The sequence below is a fragment of the Halyomorpha halys genome, unplaced genomic scaffold, assembly GCF_000696795.3.
Source record: "Halyomorpha halys isolate HHAL.00 unplaced genomic scaffold, Hhal_1.1 Scaffold121.1, whole genome shotgun sequence".
In the NCBI taxonomy this organism is placed as follows: domain Eukaryota; kingdom Metazoa; phylum Arthropoda; class Insecta; order Hemiptera; family Pentatomidae; genus Halyomorpha; species Halyomorpha halys.
The window spans coordinates 1,164,399-1,186,794 of record NW_027107242.1 but is presented as its reverse complement, the minus strand read 5'-3'; the positions used below and the strand labels follow the sequence as shown (position 1 = coordinate 1,186,794).

The window sequence follows — 22,396 nt, the reverse complement described above, 5'->3', positions numbered from 1 at the left end:
TCCTTAAAACAGTAACATTCATATTTTTATTCCACAGTGAAAAGAAAGTTTCAAAATTTATAAATTTTTGTCTACGTTGGTACAATCATTCACAATCCAAGTTCCATTTTAATTGCCTAAGGGCAACAGATATGAAAGATATATTTTTTTTTTGTGACCTTGTGTTTAATATCTCCAAGAAGCCTTGTTAGTAAGAATTAAGATATCTATTGAAAAAGTTGTGTTTAGCTGTATTTATAGCTCTCTCAATATATTAAGTTGAGAAATTCATATCTTTAAGATTAGTTAAGCTAGTATCTTTACTCTATGCGTCGAATTTGACATCCTGAAAACTTTAGCATTTAGAGTACAGTATCCGTAGGTCGGTTTGATTACCTACGAACACTATACTCAAAATCGTATTAATCCTTCGTAAAATCTCACAAAAAAGTTGTTACCTGTCCCCGGTGTTTTTTATAAATCAGTTTGTGAATATTTATCATGTTTAGTTTGAATATTTAAAATAAAAATGATTGTATGTGTAAAATTTATGGCCACCAGTCATTGTGAAAATAAATGTTCTTTAAGCACAATGTTTATTATTGATATTTGCTTACAATATAATTACTTATACTTATGCAATATACAATATTTATAATAAACTCATATAATTATTTTAAAATATATATTTAATTTTTTTTCCAGAACCATTTGACACAGCGTCGTGGATGTTGGTTGGAGTCGTAGCAATTCACGCAGCTACTTTTACCATTTTTATATTTGAGTGGCTCAGTCCTTCAGGATTCAATATGAAGGTATCTTCTGAATTACGATTTTTTCTAGTTTTATAAAATGATATCAAATTTTGAACGAGCTTATGTAAGGAGTGATCGCCTCTTAACTATCATTAATAACATATGTTAAAAAAAGGTATGAATGTGGTTAAAATCGTGTATGGAATCTCCTACAACTAAGTACTTATACTGAAATAATAATTTATTTCCGAAAAAAAAGAAATATTTATCATTACATAAATAAACATCTTTATTATTTTAGTAAAATATATTTATTTTTTACTCAACAACATGATAGATTGACAAGAAAAAACTGATTACTGGTGGGTATTATCACTATTGATGTTGTTACATTCAACTCTTCAGCTCGTAAAGGTCTCACGGAATTAATGCCAATCCTCCCGACAAGTTGTTGGAGCTCTAATATCCCGGATCTCTAAAATAATTTATAAAATTTTGAAGAAATTTAAATGTTGTCTTAAACATTATAGAGGAATTGGATTTATTTTTCTCTTTCGTTCATAAAAAAATCTACAGTGAGCCCATCTGGTTAATTTTATATTTTGAGTATTTTATGGGTTATGAGGTACTGCTATATTTTTCAAATAATTCTCATAGCATTTCCTTTGAAAACTCCTTTGACTAATTCACAGGTTTTGTATTAATAAAGGCTAATTAAAATGAAGCTTATTTAATTAAACAAAATTAATTAAATTAAGGCTAATTTATTATTAAAGTAATTTTTTTAAAAATTATTTATTTAATCTGATTTACAACTGTACAAAATAATACAATAGGTAAATATGTAGTATGGTTAAACCCCCAGTATATGTAGTATCCCAAACCCATAAATTAAATTTAAATATATCCAATTTAATTAAATTTAAGTTAATAACGTTATTACGAACGCTGCTTAGATTTTCTTGCGTTGATTAATATTTTTGTTGATCTCTAAGACTACTTCGACTGATATCTTTTTTTTTTCTGGGAACTGTTACGAATTTATCTGTATTAAATTCTTATTTCTGAAGAAATAACTATTTTTTCTTTCAATATTACTCGAGTATTAATATATACAAGTATAAAGCCCTAGATAACATTAATAGTTAAAATTATAATTAATTATTTCTAATCATAATCTTGATCTACTGAAATGTAATTTTTATCAGTGAATTAATCGCTTATTTTTCATTCACTTGATTTAAAAATACGCTGAATAAATAAAAAAATAAAATTTCTTTATTGCGGAGTGATAATTCAGGTAGAGTATATTTAAAAAATTCTAAAGCTACGTTTTTTGAACATTTCTTAGGAACTATTTAATGTTCTAACTTTAAAAGCTGCTAGAAGGTTCTCAGGACTCCATGGTCACTAGAAGCCCAGGACTTGGAAAGTGTTCGTGCTTGAGATAAGCACAACCGTCAGGCTGAGAAGTCAGCCCCTTATCTCGGAGTTGGGTCCTTATCAATATAGCCACATCCACTTTAAGCCTTTCCTCTTTAAATGACCTTCCTCTATCTCATGTACTTTAATAAGGTTTCCTTGGGGGTAGTCACGGGATTTTTGAAATTATTATTTCATCGGTTAAAGGGCAGTTGATTTTCCTGAAAAGGTTTTTCTACCATAAGATTGTTTTTTCGGTGGGTCTCGGCGGTTTTCGGGTCAACTATACGAATTATGAAGGGTCGGATAACCTCAGATCAATCCTTGCCGCATGAAAGGAAGACAAATCGAATGGCCGTGGGCCGATACCCGTGACCAAACGGAAAAAAAATGTAATGGAAAAACTTCTATGTGGTTTAATCTGTAGTCTTTTTGTTCATTAATTTAAGTAGCTTTTACTTCGATAATACTGACATATTATTTTTGTTTTTGTTTTTTACATACTCTTAAAATAATTCGATATTATACAGCATTATAATATCCACTATAAAAAATTTAATGATGTTTCAGTGCTTCCAGCAGCAGTCCACTGTAGCAGGTGCTGGTCATAGATTCTCGCTTTTCAGAACTTATTGGCTAGTCTGGGCTGTACTCTTCCAAGCAGCAGTCCATGTCGATTCTCCTAGAGGCTTCACATCAAAGCAAGTAACATTATCGGCTTTCAGTTCCTATGTAAACGTTTCTTACCTCAATTGTACTTACATATTCTTCTTCTTCATACACTATTTATTTATTTTAACAAATACAAATATATACATACATTAAAATACATATATCTAGTCGATTAATATATTTCCTATCATTAAATTTTTCACAACTATCAATTATACTTAAAACAAAACGAGATAATATAGTTATTATATTAGCTTGCTTAAGCCCGAGCAGAAGGTCAACATTGTCAACCAGTACGTGTTCCTGGGTCTTCCCTACCCTCTCCAAACTGCTCCCCTCACAAAGCTACGTCCTGAAATCCTAGATGGAATCGACGAAATGATTCGCATAAGTGTTAAAGCCATTATAGGGCTCCCTGCGAACACCTCCACGGCGATGTTGTATGCTCCAAGGAGGTAATGAGGTCTAGGCTTGATCCGCTGCCAATGGGAGGCTCCCCTACAACACTGGTCCATTGCTCAGCGACTGTCAAATGTACCCGATGCTCTGTTCCAGTCCACTTTCGATTGTTCAGCTGGGATCGCTGAATGTGCCGATAGATTGGGCGTTGATCAGAGGCATTGGAGTGTGAAAGTTCTACGACAGTCACTACGTGAAAATGCGTTCGAGGAATGGGCTAATTGCAGGTGGCAGGGCATTGGAGTACGTCATTTCAAAGAAACCCCGAGAGCAAATAAGTTTATATACGATAAACAAATACTTGAATGGTCCAATGCCCTGAAATTGAATATAAACTATGCACCCCTACGTGGAGTCCCAGGTGTCATCAGCGGACAGAATAGAGAAGTTGGGTCCCTCTGTCGCAAATGCAACAGAGAGCCGGAAATACCAGCACATGTGCTGGGGAAATGCCCCAACAACTCCCTCCTCATAAAACGCTGACATCATAGAGTGAAATAGGAGTTAGTGAAGCTCCTAAAAGAAAGAGAATTTGCCTGCTTTGACGAGGTCTACTGCGTAGATACGGATGGATCCACAAGATATGTGGATATTGTTGCTTTTCCTAAGAAAGGGAAGTCGGCAATTATTCTGGATCCCACCATGAGATATAAAAATAACGACCTTGACCAGGTAAATAAGGTAGATAGGGAAAAGAAGGAAATCTACGATAAATGTATCCCTTTCCTCAAGGAGAAGTTCCGTGAAGACTTTGGAGAACGTGACTTCAACGTGAGAGGCCTCTGGTTCGAAGCCCGTGGAACGATTCCCAGCACAACTAGGAGGTTCATGGAGGAGCTTGGGGTCGATGTCCAGGATGTGGTTAAGGGAGCAGGATACATCAGTGTGTAAGACACTGGGTTACTATCTTCCGAGCCCGCGTTACTGCCGGATGTATCAGATAATTATTTATTCTGTTAAATTAGCCGTGAACCCTTAAGTAGAGAAAAGCAGGTGAATTGGGAGTTGAATCAAAGAATCTAATTTTTAGAAAAACAATTACTCCTAAGCAATACAAAGAAAAAGAATCAGATCCATTTGGAGTCAGGTGATTCTCTGTTCAGAAGAGACGAAGAAGTAGGAATGGGATTTCTAGATAATAATATTCAGTTTAATAATTATTAGTTAGTTGCTGTAAAACAATACAAAACGAGAAGAGCTGATAAATAAATCCTATGGAGTTTAAAAATATTAATAATCATTTTGGAAAAACGGTGAAAAAAGGAAAAGGCCTTTTTTTTTGCCATAGAAGATGAATATTAGCTGAAATTATTTATTTATTACATTTACTTACCACATATATGAAATAAGATAATGAAAAGACTAATAAATAAATAAAAGAAATATAGAAATAAAAGAAATATGAAGTAACAGAAAGCATTTTGATCGTGAAAAACTTCGAATTCCAGTATTCGTCCGAAATAGACATTTATTTGAAAAAACAAATCAGTTCTCATTGTTAGAAATAATAAACAGTGGATAAATACACACACTAAAAATATTTTATGAATAACTAAAGGAGCAAAATGGAACAATAGAAACATCCGATCCGAATGGGAAAAGCCAAAACCATCCGATCTTCCCCAATTGCATTTCTGCAGTATTATGTTGAACTGTTCTAATGTTGGCAGAAACAAAATTTATATCTGTTATTCCTAACTCGAGAAAACCTAAAATACGAATTTTTATAACAATTTAAAAAAAAAAAAAAATCTTCGTAACTTTCGGATCCAGGAAAATCACAAATAATATTGATAACTTTAGAACGAGCACGCCAATATACACAAACCTTGGGGAGGAGTGTAAAGAGGTGTGTGAAAGCTGTGGGATGGGCGCACCGCCTCAAATTTTACATTTCAGTTGTAATTTTGGACAACTGAACCAAAATCCTCAACCAGAATTGGAACTTTGGTTAAACTAAGTTAGTACTATGTATATTTATTTTTGTTTATTAAAATTTAATATAATACTTTAATATTTTTTAAACAATATTTTTGTTTTCTTAAAAATAACATTTGGCCTAAAAAAAAAAAATGAAAAAATTATTACAAAAAATAATTTTGTTTTTAAGAAAATCCACTGCGAAGGTGATGTTTGCCTAGTTATATACAGGTGACCATCCTATTCTAACTAGACCAAACCTAAACTAAGCTAGGGAAGACCCTAAGATTAGTTAAAAGAATTAAAATTCTAGGTGACTTCTCGCCGCCACCAATAATAAAAAAAATAAAATAAAAACAATAATCCGTTCTTACAAAGGGAGCCACAATCTCATGTAAAAATATATTAATTACTCAATTTTTTAAAGCTTTCCAAGCTATAAGTCTAGAGGAAGCTAGTAAAAAGAATATTTAAAACTCTTCATTCGCACATTGTAGCAATCCATTGAATGGAAGGGAGACGAGAGACAATTGAAGAAATCCGGACAGTAATCCAATTGGGAAGCGATCGTTGATTAGGGAAGACAGTTCCTTGTCCCATCGGGGAAAGCAATAAAAGAAGATCTGTCAATGGGTGACCCTTGTTGAGGAAACCCGGGTCGGCTAAGTTGCTAAAAAAGTAAGCAATTAAGTCCAAGTTAAATTATGAAAGTTTGCAACAGTCTCCTTCAACAGGGCTCTAATGAAAAAGTTTCCCGTCCGGCTTGTCTTTCAATTGGATTATATTTTCTTCTCTCTAATTTTATAAAGGTATTTATAAAATTTATACATTTTATACTTTCCGTCATTTACTTGTTGACAACAGGTCTTAATCTTAAGAAAAATTTAATTAATTGCAGTGAATTATTAATTTTCTTTATCAATCAAGTATAAAAACTAAAATTTTAGAACTATGTCAAATGATATTATCTTATTATTGGAGAAGTTTGTCGGGGGGTGCGGTCAGCAAAGAACAACATAAATAAACAAAACCTAATAAATAAACCTAACCTAATGAATAACATAAGATATTCAACTTCACATACGTAAGCAGAAATAATACATTTTCGAGAAAATTAAAAAAAGAAGAAAATAGTATTTGACCACAATATATAATTTTTTATTATTAATTCAGTTGGCTTTTTTACATCATCTATGAAGTTGACAATCGATATTTTTATTTAATTATTTTTGTTTATATTTGAGTGTATTTTTTTTTGGTTTGAGACTAATGCTTAATTATCAGTTGATCAACTTCCTCTAGCACATCATCAAAATCTTCGAGCGGCTAATCTATCACCATCTAATGCATCACTGCAGTGAGGAGCAGATCATCCCACTGGAACAGTCGCCTGTAAACATCACATGGCTAAACTACAGGCACACACCTTCGTGCAGATGCGGAAGAACAGAGCTACGGCCTTCTCTCTGGAATGCCACCACTGGAGGAGTTTTGGTTCCCCGCCTCTCTATGCCGACTGATATAAACCTATCTCAGGGGAACATCAATTGTCGTAAGAGTAGGGAAGTACTACTCAACCTCAGTCCCCACCACCAGCGGATTACCTTAAGGCACGGTTCTGTAACCATTAATGTTTATTGTTTTCACAGCACTGGTGTTCCCTTTGTAGCTTCCGGAAGCACTGGTAGCAGCCTATGCAGAAGATATTGGAATATATGCCTCCAGCCCCAGACCTCTATCTCTTATCCTGGAAATTTCATTTCTCATTCAGGTAATGTCCTTCCAGAATATAAAGAAATCATTCTTCCAAAGACCATATCATCTCCAACTCCATCCTCTACCTTAGTGTAAGTTTAGACAGGATATTCACCTTCTCTACTCACGTAAGAGAAAGACTCAAACACACCATGCAGAATTCTCATAATCTCTACCATCTGCTCACATCCCCCAGCTGTCTCTTCGGCTCAAACCTTCATATTTATGTGGCCATCATTCGTCCAACGCTGCTGTAGTGTACCTTCATAGAGGTACTGGTGCCTCTGTAACACTACATTCAACTGCCTTCAAAGCTTCCAGAACTCCATATTGCAGCTGTTTGTCAGAGGCTCCACACTGCAGAGGTCCAGATATAGTGCCATCTACGAAGATCTCCAGCTCTGTGCCAGGGTTCATAGGCCAACGGTGCATCAAATGTTTTGACGAGCTGAAGGCAAAAACACTCGTCCGAGAGTTCGCTCGATACTTGAGATATTTCTTAAATAAATGTTTTGTACTGATTAGTTTGTTGTTGAAGGGTGTGAGAAAAAAATTCTCAACATTGTATATCTGGTTAATTAATGCTAAACATTTGTCTTTCACTTTTGAAAAAAAATAGCTAATATGATTTCATGAATATTATTTATTCATTTTTATAGGAGACAACATTATAAAAACATGGGTAGCAATTGCTTAATTAATAACATAGGAAAATAAGAATTACAAATATTTAGTCTAATTATTAACCAAAAACTGCAAAATCGCGATCATTGATAATTTCAATATAGATCCCAAAGTATCAAAAATTGTGAAAATGGATTTTAATTTTCCAAACATTATCTCCATTATTTAGGTAAAAATGAGGAACTTACAGGCAAATGGTTTGTCATGTGTGTGGATGTAAGTCAAATGTTCGCCAATGGGAGTGTATAATCGCTTAAACGTTAGAGGAAAAAACTCGGAATCGGCCAACGCTTTCACCAATACACCATCAGCCTCTACTGTGGTGGCTAACCGTGCGGAACAAACGATTTGCCACTGGTGAATAAGTGGAAACAGAATAATAGTACTGTGTACACCAAGTATTAAAATATTACGTATTAGAGGTATGTTGCTTTAATTCCATAAAGCTTTTTTTTTTTCATACCCTCCGTTTATTAGTCTTCCATAAAGCTCTTCTAATCCTTTGATTTTATCTTCGTAAATGCTTGGTTTATTATCGGGAATATATTTATTCAATGATAGCAAATTGTTTCACACATTTGAGCGTTCGACATTTTAGAAAATAATCCATAATCTAATCCTCCTTCAAGATAAATAATCAATCACTAATTGGTTTGGTTGGTAAAGTAAATCTTTGATCTCTAAACCTCCAGTCTAGAAACAAATTATTTGTCAATGAGAATACTTTAGAATTAAAATTTATCTAATTACTAACTACTAAATTATAACTATATTCCCTCGAATTTTACGGTCAATATCAATTTTAAAATGTGCTTATTTATGCTATTTGCGATTTTTTTCCCACCTTTCATAAGAATTGAAACTAAAAACATTGTTTTAAGATATTAATGAAAAATAATTCATGATAGATTTCAATTAAATCCATTTACTCAAAATTCAAACACATTTGTTAAGCTTTTTAGGACCAAGAGAACATATTGTATTCATAAAAATTATACAAGTTTCTCTTCTATAATTATATCAGGGAATAAAAATCAATAAAGTTTATATTGACTTTGCGTCCATAGAAATAAGAATATTCGGGAGAGCAGCTACACTTTTTTATTAACTGCTGTAATTATTTACTTAGTTTTATTAATTATTTTATTGCTTCTTATAAAAAGAAAAACACTTAAGTTATTCCATGGTACTGCTGAGATGCTTTCGTCCGACTGACTGGATAATTTTTTTTAATGAATTTCTGTACATTAGTAATTTTTTAATTCCAATAAACCCGTAAATCCTTAATTATTATAAGTTCAACAAAATATTTTTATTATTATTTTAAAATTTCTGTTCTACTTCTATATTTTAAGTTATATCAACCCTGGACTAAGCGTTTAACTTATTATGCAACTTACAAATTGTTAACTTGTTTTAACCTTTTGGACTCTACTTATCAGACATGATAAGCTGGTTAGATATAAAGATTAATTGGTATCAGGGACAACTTCAACCAAATACTCTTGAAAAGCAAGCTGTAGGTGACATATGGAAAAGCAAGTTGTAGGTGACATATGAATGTGAAGCGTAAATTGCCAATATAAATTCCTTGAAGAGATGATTGGAAGCAACTATTTTGAATTTTATTTCCTTGATGTAAATAGATAATGGCATACACACACAGATGAAAACTACTGAGTGATATCTGGGCCCTGTTTCATAATAAACTACAAACTAATACTATTAGTCTTGTCGATTTAACTTATTAATAGTAGCTTGTACTTTTGTACTTTTTAACTCCTGTAATATCACTAATAGTCGTCCATATTGTGAATAAAAATAAGTATCTGTGTACGTTGTTTCTATACTTGTATTTTGAACTAATACTATTAGCTTTCATTATGAAACAGGGACCAGCTCTGGGAATGATACCTAAAACGATATTTTTAATCAAAATAGTAATTTTTATTTAGATCTTGTATTAATTTTCTGTTATTGTTTTGGTTTAAAGCTTAAATATGATTGTTAAACATGGGTATATTTTTTAAATTGTACAACCTTTAATTTATTATGCTTCAATGCTCAAAGCCTAATCCTCTCAAAACTATGAAGAAATAATAATCGATTTCCAGTAGTGAATTTATAATTTTTTATCACAATAAAACAATTATTTGTTTCAGGTTTATGACAAACATGTGGGCTATGTTTGCTGTTGTTTTCCTCGCCATATATACTGCCAATCTTGCAGCGTTCATGATAACTCGAGAAGAATACCACGAATTCAGTGGCGTTGATGATCATAGGGTAAGAAGGAACAATTCTTAGAGGTGTTTACTACCATATTGTTATAAGTTGTTTATTAATAGTTATTTTGGTTCTTCAGATAAACAATAAATAAATGGAAAACGCTTCTCTGTAATGCAGGTATACGTAGGTATACGTATTGCAGGCATCAATGCTTTTATAAACATTTTTATTTCAGATATTTTAAAAATACATTATTATAATTTTAAAAATAGAAGAGCTGCAATATACATTTTAGGATCCTTCAAGCATGTGCTAGACTTCTAGTGAGGCTAAGTAGCTGTCAGTTACTTCAAGCAGTCGTTACTAAGTCAAGTATATATTAAATGCATAAGTAAAGACCCACTGTTTTAACAGGAGTTCCTCAAGGCACTCCTATTAAAACAGCTGTGTACAGACAAGAGGCAGAGAGAGCATTGTACAAATAGGCATTAATTATTTAGGGATGTCGTTTTCAATTATTAAATAGAGCCTGTCCCCGCCAAATGTCCCTCTAGTATTGACTAACGTCAGTGAACTTGTATTACTTGTTCAACATAGCTCAAACTTATATTTGTATAGCTAGGTAAAAGTAAATGTTATATTGTAACTATAAATCTTGCTTATTATTTGTTGTTTATTTCCAGCTGGCCCATCCTTACAGCCACAAGCCCACATTCAAGTTCGGCACCATCCCCTGGTCCCACTCAGATTCCACATTGAAGAAATACTTCAGGGAGATGCATGCTTACATGCGCCCGTTCAACAGGTCTACTGTGACAAGCGGAGTAGCAGCTGTAGTCAATGGGTAAGTAAACATGTTTTTATACAAATATTTCTATTTATTTATGGTACTATTTTGTCTTATCAAAAATATGCTAGCGATCTATTTCATTAATCAATGAAAAGTTATAAGCATTTTTAATTATAATTTAGTTAAAAAATGTATTAAAAAAAAAATGCGTAAGCAATAAATGGTGAGCAGAAATAATGAGATAACTCCATTTTTGTTTGTTAAACCGGATTCCCATTTTAAAAAAACAACAATTAAACTTTTAAAAATACACTTTCTCATGATACAAAATTTGATAGTTCTGGCCTTTAGTTTTTACATGTCTTCTTTGGTAGAAACATCTTCACTTGATAGTGCAAGAAGGATGTACCCCCGTCTAGAAATGAGTAATATTTTCCATTGAAATATTGTATTTTTTAGTCAAATACTTTATAGGACATATATTTTTACAAGTAATCAAAGGGTTTTGATATATTTGATTCTTTATATATTTTTTAGTTCATTAACCTTTATACGTTATTTTTAGTGTTGATGCAACAAGGAGGTTTCTAATGTCTCAGTATGATTTCTCAATACTAACAAATTTATTTAAAAAAATTAAACATTGTGTTACTTAAAAAACTTAATTTGGAAAAAGTTTTCTTTAATTCACTAAAATTTTGTAAAGTATATATATTTTATTGTAGTTGCAGACGCCTCACTTATTAAAGACTACATCATTTTATTCTCTGAAAAAAATTCGTTTAATATTTTTAACAATATTAGCATTTAATTAGATAAAATTACATAAATAAATTTCAACGATACCAGGTTGGCCGGTTGCCATGAAGTAAGAGGGGGTATCGGTATCGAATTTATTTAGGACCGACCGGTCGTGGTTCGTACTGGGAGAAGATGAGATATGTCAGGGAATGTAATAAATGCCGTGAGAGGAGTAAATATAATAATGGAAGACCAACAGCGGTATCGAAAAAGTCCTATTAGATATCTTGTAACCAGTAGCGGATATCTCAGTCGCAGAGGTCTTTGACAGGTGAGAAAATTAGAGTTGTTGAACTATTACAGTATGTGATTTAAGGTTTCAATTATAAATTTTTAAAAAAAACTGTTGTGTGTTAGACATACAAAAAATTCTTCAAAAAAAAAAAAATTATTTATTGAGCATCGCTTTGGAACTTAATAAAGACACTGGTTTACACAACATAAACAATATACTCAATATACAATTTGTTGTATAAAAGTACCTGTATATTCCCTAACTAGGTTTCAATATCGTTTGACAATAATTTTTACATTAAAAATAGCTGTTTTTAAGAAAATTTTATACAAAAAGGTTACTCGATAAAAAAATATAAACTGCTGTTACTGAAAAATGCTGCTAAAAAAAATTGAGTTTTTTGTTTTGTTTTTTATAGCAGGAGATTTCATACACTTATAATGTAGTAATAATTATAATTATTATATTTATTATATAATTATAATTATATAGTTATAATCAATGTTCTAATAATTATATATACCATTTATTTAATAATTAGGGATGCATATTTCCTATATTTTTTTATTTAGCGTTAAAATATAATATTCTATTAATAAACGCTCCCGAATGTTAATATATGCCTGAACAACTTTAAGCCGTGCTTCTAAATTTAAATTTCCTTGACAATAACAAGAAACTATTTTCAATTATTCGTGAAATTTGAAACTTTTGTGTGTTAGAGTGATATGGAATTCTCGGATAATTCTTTTCATTATTATTATTTTTTACACGAATAACTTAATATCTTAGACATTAAAAAGATACAATTAATTAATTTTATTAAACTAAATTGACTTATATATTCCTGTTTTTTTTCTCTAGTCAGCGTTATTTATAAAAACTAATACATTATTTTTTTTAAATATTTAGCTAACTTTCTTTACACTAATGCATTGTATTCGTAATAAAATAAATTTTATTAAAACAGCGATTTATTTTTTCTACCAGCCTCTATAAAGAGGGTACTCTTGATTGAGAAAAATCTTACGTTCAAGCATGATTTTGAACAAAGCAATGAGACCCCTGACCCTTCACGAGTTGTAGTGGTACAGATTTTAATTTGAATTTAATAAATATATATTTTTAAAATACGCTCGATAAAACGATATTTTGGAATAAACTAAACGTTGATAGAAGTGAGTCACTTTTTATTTTGAAGATATTTGTTTTGAAGATGCCATACGAGGGAGATGTTTCTATAAATGAAAAGTATTAGATTATTGCCATCGAATCGGGTTTTGGATGATTATTAATAATCATTAGACCTTATATGTAATTTAGAAAGCTCTTAAATAAAGTTTTTTCTCAATAACTTAATTTACTATTATATTATTTTATTTATTTAATATTTTAACGATTCCCTCACTCATAATAAGCCATTGAAGTATGGACTGATATTCCCCACATTTTTAAAAATTATTTTTGTAATCTTCAACTATAGGCTCAGTGACAGGGTCTGGGCTATAAACCTCCACAAAGAGCCGAGCCCTTTTGAATGAGTTCCCCAACAGTCCGGGCAAGTTAGGGCCAGAACTGTCGACAATTAGGCAAGGCATAATGAGATGCAGTTAGAACAAGAGAGATCTCTCTCAGCTAATCCTGGGAGCTACTGTGGATGAAGTTCAAGCCCTCAGGAGAATGAAGTACTGGTTCATCTTGTGCTAACTTATCTTATGGTTTTGTTTTATAAAGTAGCCCGAGAAATTTTTACTTTCACTCAGGATTATTTTAATTCACGTTTCTGTTTCATCAAAGTGCTAACAATGACTGAATAATATCGTAACATTTCTTAAAATCGTAACATCTTTAATTTTCCCGATGTACCAACTTATAACATAATAGGGTGTACTTACATACAATATGATAATATATCCCAAGTAATGGGACCTGGGTTGAGCAGGTAAGCTGCTGTGTTAATGACTCCAAGAATGTGGGTTCGAATTCGGCTGTGACAAATAATTATTTATTCTTTTACTGATGTAGTTAGAATATAATAAAGAAAGAAGATGAAAAATGTGAAATGCAGTTAACAGTGTAGTTTTGCCCGGACAACCGTCACTTTTTAAAAGCAGATAATCCTTTAACTCCGGTTTAATACAGCTGATGAAATGTATCAGTATTGATATTAACTCATTCAGACAATTCTTTCTCCCTTTTTTCCAGTTGCAACTGTATTAAGCGTCACTGGCAAGCGGATGTTTTGCTGGAAACATTCCAATCTTCAGATGTTTCACTAAAGATGTTTTTTTTAGAGAACTATACAGTACTAATATGTGCAATATTTTTGATATAATCGGTTGTGAAAATATCGTCCTTAATGTAATATGATGGCAATAAGCACATTATTTTTTCATTGAAATTTTAGTTATAAATCTTCCAAATGTGCCAGTGTTTTAACAAAAAATATATTAATGTGGCCAAGTTTTAAAATACTTACATTTTAAAAGTTATTTTTAAAGGGTTTATTTATTTTTAATTTTTAAAAAGTAATTCTGTGGATATTATTAATTATTAAAGTATGTACTAGAACGTATGAACCAAAGAAGTACATGTATAAATTACTAACTGGTTATAGTTTAAGAATTGAATTCCTAAGTCCATATATAATTATTATAAGTAAAATTAATTAATTTATTATCTATCTATTTATGTATGCAGATAGTCTTACTAGAGAGAAACTAAACCAAAAGTTAAGTTTAGATTAATAATAACTAAATAGTTTGTTACTGAGGACTCACCCATGCTTTATATAAAGGTGTGTTTTCTGCTATTCGAGGCGTGAAATTGCCAACTCCTACTCCATAGAACTAAAGTGTATCCTATAATTAGAAGCAATAAAAAAAAAATGAAAAAAGAAAGTTTCTTGTCGGAAATGCTGATAGTACAAATAACTATAAAAAATATAGTTATTATATAGTTTTTACCAATGCCATAAACATTTATTGAATCGGTAAAAATTATTTTTTTTATAATGTGTTATATTTCATATAAATACCAACTAATTCTACTCAATATTTTAAACTTCTTTATTCTATAAAATTCACTTCATTCACTCTGAAATATTCATACAACTTTCTTCCACCATCGATTCCTATGCTCAGGGGGCAACCTATTTTTGACTTTGAAAATGAAGGAAGATGGATAACACTGATACTGAACCATCACTATACTGACACGCCAACGAATGAATGAGTTAATAGATCGCTAATTTATGCATGAGGGATTTTTCACGATCTTCTTTGTATCCTAAGACAATGAAATAAATACTTCCCAAAACGAAATGTTCCTAAAAAAATGAGGACGACATAGAAAATGAAATTTCTAAAAATTATTTCATTTTAGAGAACATAAGCTGTTTAAATTTAGTAAGATCAGCAAAATGTTCTTAGTACGATTACCTCTTACTTCGTTAAATTAATTAGATGAGAAAAAAATGTGGTTCATATTTTAAGCTTTTCCAAGTATTATAAGTACCTAGAACGAGTTAAAAGCTTTAATACAACCTAAACTGATAATGGGTTTGAAAACTAAGTACAAAGTACTCTCTGCTGGATCTGCTTCTGCATAACAAGGCCTACAATGTGTTAAGCCATATATTATATATATATGCCGTAGCAGATACTTACACGTAAATCCTGAATATTTGAACATCAACCCGTTTACACGAAATACAGGAGTTGTTCAAAACCCTTTAAACAATCAAAGATTGCACAAAACAGACATACATAAAGAAATGAGAACTAGAGATATAAAATAAGATGTTTAATTTTTTTTTTTATTTTACACTATTTTTTCTCCCTAATAAAGACACGGCATAAAAAAATGTTGGTATGGATCAGAAGAGTGGTAATTCAGCTTTCCAAAGATAGATGTAACTGAGGGTTTCGATGAACTCCTGAGGAGTTCTGAATGTTTTGATGAACACTGGAGAAATAATTATACGTCTATATACATATTTTATATATATTTAATGATATTTAAAACTTTATTTATAAAAAATAAATCTACTAAATTGGATGTTTTGATGTAAGATGTCTATATTAAATTTTTTCTTTGTTATGAAAATTCGTAAATGAAAATGACAATGAATCTAACCTTAATTAAACTAAAAAAAAAGCTTTTGTTTTAGTTAATTTCTATACATTTCATACTATTTGAAATATTATTTTATACACAATAAAATAAATAAGTTTTTAAATAATAAGCTTTCTTGGTTCTCTGGATCCATCGGCAAATGTCTAATACGAAAAGATAAATCCGAAGTAATATTTTTTATATTTTTTTAATAGTTAATTCACTTTACCAAATCAGTTTTTTTCCATTGCAAATTTAAATAAATGAAATCCAATATGCTTTAATAATTTCAAATATTATAATGCATTAAGGGATAAGCCTAATACATGATAAGAGCTTCAATTGCTAGCTTCCCCTAACTAGAACGTTTGGTCATACCTCATCATAATGACCACAAACTATTCCATTTCGACCATAAGTCGACTAATGCCAGCTTCCATTATCTCGCCCATTTGTATGGAAATGAGCTTTTCCCTGGATAAGCAAAACCGCAGGAAAGAGCGAATATCTCCATCATTTTGTGCTTAAATATGTTCCCGTATACAATGAATTTCTTTTTTATGACGCAGAACTTCATGGGGCTGCTTAGTCAAAGTTAAATATAGGCCGAAAGATAAAATCTTGTTTTGAAAAAAAAACCCATAATTATACATCTTTTCACTCGTGCATCACCTCATAATTATATTTGTTTTATATAATATTCAATTTTTCACATGCCCAAAACTCAGTATCATAAACCGAAAATGTGTGCTGCCAAGAATGATTTACAATCTATTAGTTTGAAGAATCTAAATTTATAATTATTTTGAATAACTTTAATATTACTGTTTCTTTTTAATTTAATTGATATCCATTAGAATCATTGAAAAAAAAATTCCTTAGGACCACATTAGAATAAAAACCACGCCGAAAAAATAACAAACTGACCATTATTTCACAAATAAAAATAGTTAATTAAAATGATCAATAGAGTATACCGAAATAGTAATAGTAGTCTGGGTTTTAACTTTACGTTAGAATGTTGAATTATGAGTAAAGTAAACACAAAATAGACAATCCACAGGCATCTGAGATAGAAATTAAATATAAGGTGATTTTTTAAAATTTGTCTGAAAAATATAGTAAATAAAAAAATGTTTGCAATAAAAAAATTGGAATAAACCAACCCATTAGCTTATAAATTCTAAACAACAATGTATGTTTCAAAAATAAGAATTTTTTGTGAAATAATTATTTATATAGTTTAGATGAAAATAACCTACAACTGTCGACGAATACTTCCATGGAGTAGTGTTTTAAATTATATTAATATAATTATTGGGGTATAAATGTAGAAAAAAGGCCTGAAAATTGGCAATGATATAAAGACAAAAAAAGGTTACCTACATAGGAAAAAAATCTATGTAAAAAATAAAATTGTTTCGAATAAAAAAAAAATGGTGTTATTATACAATTTTTTTTTGTACAAACGTGGGTTGAATATGGTACAAAGGTGTGATATGGTTATAACACTATATTAATTTCTTGAAGCTTTGTCAGAACAGTACATTTAGGGTTGTTAACCCACACATGGTGGGACTAAATGGCAAATACGTGAGAAAAATGAAAATTTTCAACTTTTACGAAGAAGGATGAAACTTTGTGGTCCATAGCTTCTTGTAATCTACTATCTATTCCACGATTAAACTTTTTCCCAAGAAAAGTTTATCGTAGCAAATTGTGACTAAAGAGTTTAATATATAGTCATATCCTTGTTATGGAAACTGGTACTTAAAACTTTAAATTATCATTAAAAAACAGAAAAGAAACTATTGCCTATATTTGGGCAATAGAAAGGTCTTTTATTATTTTTATATATTTTTTTAATTATCACTAAAAGTTTATCTAATCAATTGTATTGGTTTTGAATAAAAAGTGAAATAACAATGTATTAATTTTCGTAGATCATTTCAGTGATATACAATCGAGCCTTAAAACAGAGGAGTTTATACCCCCGAAACGTTCATTTAAGCTAGCAAAAAAAATCTTTATTTTGTCTTATTTTTTTATACACCAAAGAATGCATTTTATGTATAAACTATTTTGTTTTTAATATAATTGAGAGATAATGAATGAAAAAGACTTAACGAACCTAAAGGTTCGACAGCAATAGCACCAATCGCTCTATACATACATCCGTCCAGTGATGGCCGTCCAAACCCAATTCCACCAAATCAGACTTAACGTAAGCCTTCTAAATATTCCTCGCACTACCCCTTAGACGTTTTTCCATCGGTCCAGTGTTAATTAACATTTTAGGGATCGGTTCGTTACTATGTTTTACAACCTTAAATGTCTGCTTTATCCATCCAATACTACAACCTGAATTATTTTTACTGGGTGAAGTTTTCTCAATTCCCTTCTCATTTCTGCGATTAATTCGATCCGAAGATTTTATAAAATACTTTATTTTCAAAATCCTGGTGCTGCTCTTCCCGTAATATAAGAGGCCTCGTTTCAGATTCGTAAAGAACAGTCGAAAAGATAATAGTTTTATAAATTCTAACTTTAAGGTTAGGAACAGAAGACGAGAGCTAAGTTTTCGAAATTTGTGAACAACTATTTCCCGCTTTTATCATCTAAACAATTTTGTTGTTTCTAGTTACTGTAGAACCTAAATGCTTAAACCTCTCTACCTGTTCAATCCTAAATTTTTATCACCTAAATTTCTCCCGTTTCCACTGCTAGACATATATTTTGTTTTATCCGTATTAGTTATATAGTTTCTTTTTTATTTATACCAAATCTTGCTGAGACTGATCATTCAATATCTCTTGATTTGAAGACAAACAGATTAAGGCTCGAAGCAATCCATCAGGGCTACTTCTTCACAACGATGAATGCCAGTATAGTTATAAATACACAACAAGGGATGCCAAAAACCAGATGTATAGATAGAATCGACAAAGATGCGAAAGAGCTGCATGCAGCAAACTGGAAAGCAGTAGCCTGAGATAGGCAGGCGTGAAGAAGGCTGGTCAAAGAAAAATTTGAGAGCCACCGATTAAAATGAAATTGCATTTAATATAATTGAGAGAATAATAACTAGAGAAGATAAAGGTACGATCAGAGATTTTTGCCTATGTTCCTTTATAACGACCTGAAATTCGGGTCGAAACGTCGATACGAATTTTTGGTTTATTTGCTGACCCCACCCCCGACCATCTTTTCCACTTATTAATCTACTGTCAACTATCTACACCTCATTAAGAGAATAATATATAAATGTAAAAAAAACTTACATTTATATAATAAAAAGAAAAAATATATTAACAAATACTTAAGCGAATTTATCACTAAATTACTTCACTTACTAGAGCAAATTAAAGAAACTCCAGTGGTGAAAAGTCGAAATAACGAATATTATGATGTGATCCTTATCAGAATTCCTTAAAATTTTCCATGCCTGTTATCGTCTTGCTAGTACTTAATGTTTGTTTTCCAATATTTGCTTTCCAGATGCATGAAAATATAATACGCTAGATTTCGCTGTTGTAGAACTTTTGTCATTAACTGGTTATAAGCTTAGTATACTGAATAAATATATTTTATAATACAAAATATATTTTATAATATTTTTATAATTCTATGATATGATTTTTTTGTGTATGTCTTTATTTCCTCATACTTTAACCTAATTACATTTTAAGGAGTTGCTGTGTTTTATTTTTGAATATAGTTTGAGTATGTTTAATACAAGTACTACTCAATGGGTTCATTCTCTATTTTATATTTAAAAAACTGATATAAAGAAAAAATAAAATAGCTTATTCTAGGCTTATGATATTTTGCCAATGTCAAAAAGAGGAGCTTAATATATTTTTTTATATATCTCATTTCCTGATTGTTGTAAACAATTGGTAAAGTGCGTGCGTTGTACGTATATCATTTCTTCTATTTTTAATATTTACACTTAATCATAAATTTTGGTTCTTCTTCTTCTGTAGAGAAGTTTCGTAAACAGTTTTGTCATCATGACATGCTGAAATGATTGTAAAGGTAGATATGTACAAATGTATGTGCTCCATAAATCAGTTCCGGTCCAAGAATACAATTATAAATCATAATTTTCAGGTAAAGAGACAAGATTCTTGAACCTAATAATTGCTGGATCCTGGTTGCTTTAGTTCTCACAGATTATTGTTTTATTATTGAAATGGGCTGAAAATGTCATGTGTGAGTCTAATGTTATATGACGAACTAAAAATATGATTTTTTTTTCATACCCCCTTGACGAAATAAGTAATTGAATACATAAAGATTAGATAATTGTTATATCTAAAAATATGATATGTCGATATAATTTATAAAAAATATGAAACACCTACAATATATATGAGAGGTGAGTGCAAACTATATATAATAAATATTCCCTTTAGTTGGTTTCATCAAAGCGATTTTTTTGTTTATACGGGTTAAATAAATGCGGTGACCGGAGGATTGGGCGTTGACATGATGGGTGAGTACCCTGGGGATGTCAGCTGTCGGCCGGGCGGGGCTGCTTTATCGTTCTCGACCTGACCATCACCTCACCGGGCCATATCGTTCAAAGTTTGTTTTCATATTCCATGACCGAAAAATAACAGAAGAACTGTTAATATTTTACGAATAAAATATGTATACATAGCTACACCTCTGAAAGACTAAACAAAAGGTAAAAATATAACTATCCGACTTAACAGTTTATTAGAATAAAGAAAATGAAGATTGGAAGTGATTTGAATTTAGAAGAATGGGTTGTTTCAAATGACTTCTTTTGAAATTATAAACTATTTTTGTATACAACTTATTAAATTTGTTCATTTTAATTTAATTGTCATAATCATAAAATAAAATGTTGATAATTAAAAAAAAAATAATTATTTTTACACTTACTATAAGCAGTTGTACCTATGAGGACATTAGAGTGCCATTTTACTCGAAATAAATAAAAACTTTTAATTTCATAAAATAAAACATAAAAACTATAACTAACCATTTTGTTACGGATCCCGGGAATGCAGACCGTGCAAATTTAATTTGTGACCTGAGATATATTAAGATGATGCTACACATTAACCAAACTATGGTGAATTCCCACTTGTGCAAGCGTGTAGATGAGATATTTAGTGGGTATTAACGGGTTTGATATTAGGAGGGGGAAAAGTAAAAATTTGTGAAATAAATCTCTTTTTCTGCATATCACGCATTTTAAGAGGGGATTGTGGAAAGGGAATATGATAGGCATATACTCGTATATGGGAAAGTAGTATTGTGTCTACTGTATCTTCACGGGGCTCCCCAGGTTTCGTCGAGTCTGAGATTGTTGGTTTGCCACCGTTGGTGGTAATGACTGGAATAGTGGGTTAGTACAATGTTAGAGGCTATCAAAAAATTTGATGTAACTTCGTGATATGATTTCTGTCACTCTCACAAGTGTTGTATGAATGTAGTCGCTCCTTATAGAGAAGAATACTTCACAATACATCTTAGAATACTACTCTGAAACTGTTAGAATTACAACAGTTTCAAAATAGTGTCATATTTATGCATTATATTTTAGAATGGTTAGAGATAATCATAAAAACTAAAGAAATTTAAGTAGTGAGTATTTAATATTTTAAATAAAGTAGCCGGTCAAATGATTGGGTCACGTCCTTATGAAGTTCTTCCACATCCTGTGTTATTATAGAATATTTAGAACTATAGTATTTATACATTTTTATTTTTGTAAAGAATCATTATTGCGTGGACGGCAAATCGTTTTCGAAAGTAGACAATTACAAATATATCTCTTCATAATGACATCAATAAATGATCAGCAGGCGGAACAGGGCCTTATTTTCTCTTTCAAGAATATTGAAATTCCGTAAAATCACTAAAACTCTGAAGCTAAGGGTGTAAAATGTCTTGATAAAGCCAGCTTTGATATACGGGAGCGAGATCTGAGCTCTAGCCTTTACCCTAGAAAGTAGAATTGAGATATTTGAACGCAAAGAACCTTCGTACAATTACAGAAGCGATCTGGGATTAGAGTCTTAACACATGGAGGAGAAGAACTAACAGTGAACTGCTTGCAGAGACTTGTCAGTCAATATCTCATGAAATCAATGCAAGAATATTAAGATGGGTGGGACATGTGGCCCGAACCAATCCATCAGGACTCCTCTACACTGCAATTAATACCAGTATAGTAGGCAAGAGACCACGTGGGAGGCCAAAAACGAGATGGATAGACAGAATCAACAAAGATGTGAAAGGACTATATGCAGCAAACAGGAAAGGATAGCCCTAGGTAGGCAGGCCTGGAGAAGGCTAGCCAAAGATCTACAAGGTCTGTACTGAAAAATAAAAAAATCCTCAGATTCTTATTTGATCAGAAATTAAGTTTTTGTAAATGATAAAACAAAATATACTTTAAAAATAAGTAATATTATTTTTAATGATGAGGCTGTCTATTCCAGTCTACAAACTGAAATAAAAAAAATAATTTTGATACTTCACGTATTCGTATTCCTATTCGTAATTACCTGAAAATCCGTATTAATTAAATTTGTATTC

The 22,396-nt window shown here is 31.1% G+C and overlaps 1 protein-coding gene across 2 annotated transcripts in view; it reads left to right on the top strand.

The window, feature by feature from the left end:
* Positions 1 to 22,396, top strand: part of Nmdar2 (NMDA receptor 2) — a gene marked incomplete at its 5' end in the record, with an annotated part of 971,135 nt that overhangs the window by 909,461 nt on the left and 39,278 nt on the right. For both annotated transcript variants that reach the window (XM_067045541.1, XM_067045540.1), the window contains 4 exon segments: positions 685 to 794; positions 2,727 to 2,857; positions 9,809 to 9,932; positions 10,559 to 10,719. In XM_067045541.1, coding sequence (XP_066901642.1) covers positions 685 to 794; positions 2,727 to 2,857; positions 9,809 to 9,932; positions 10,559 to 10,719 — 526 coding nt within the window.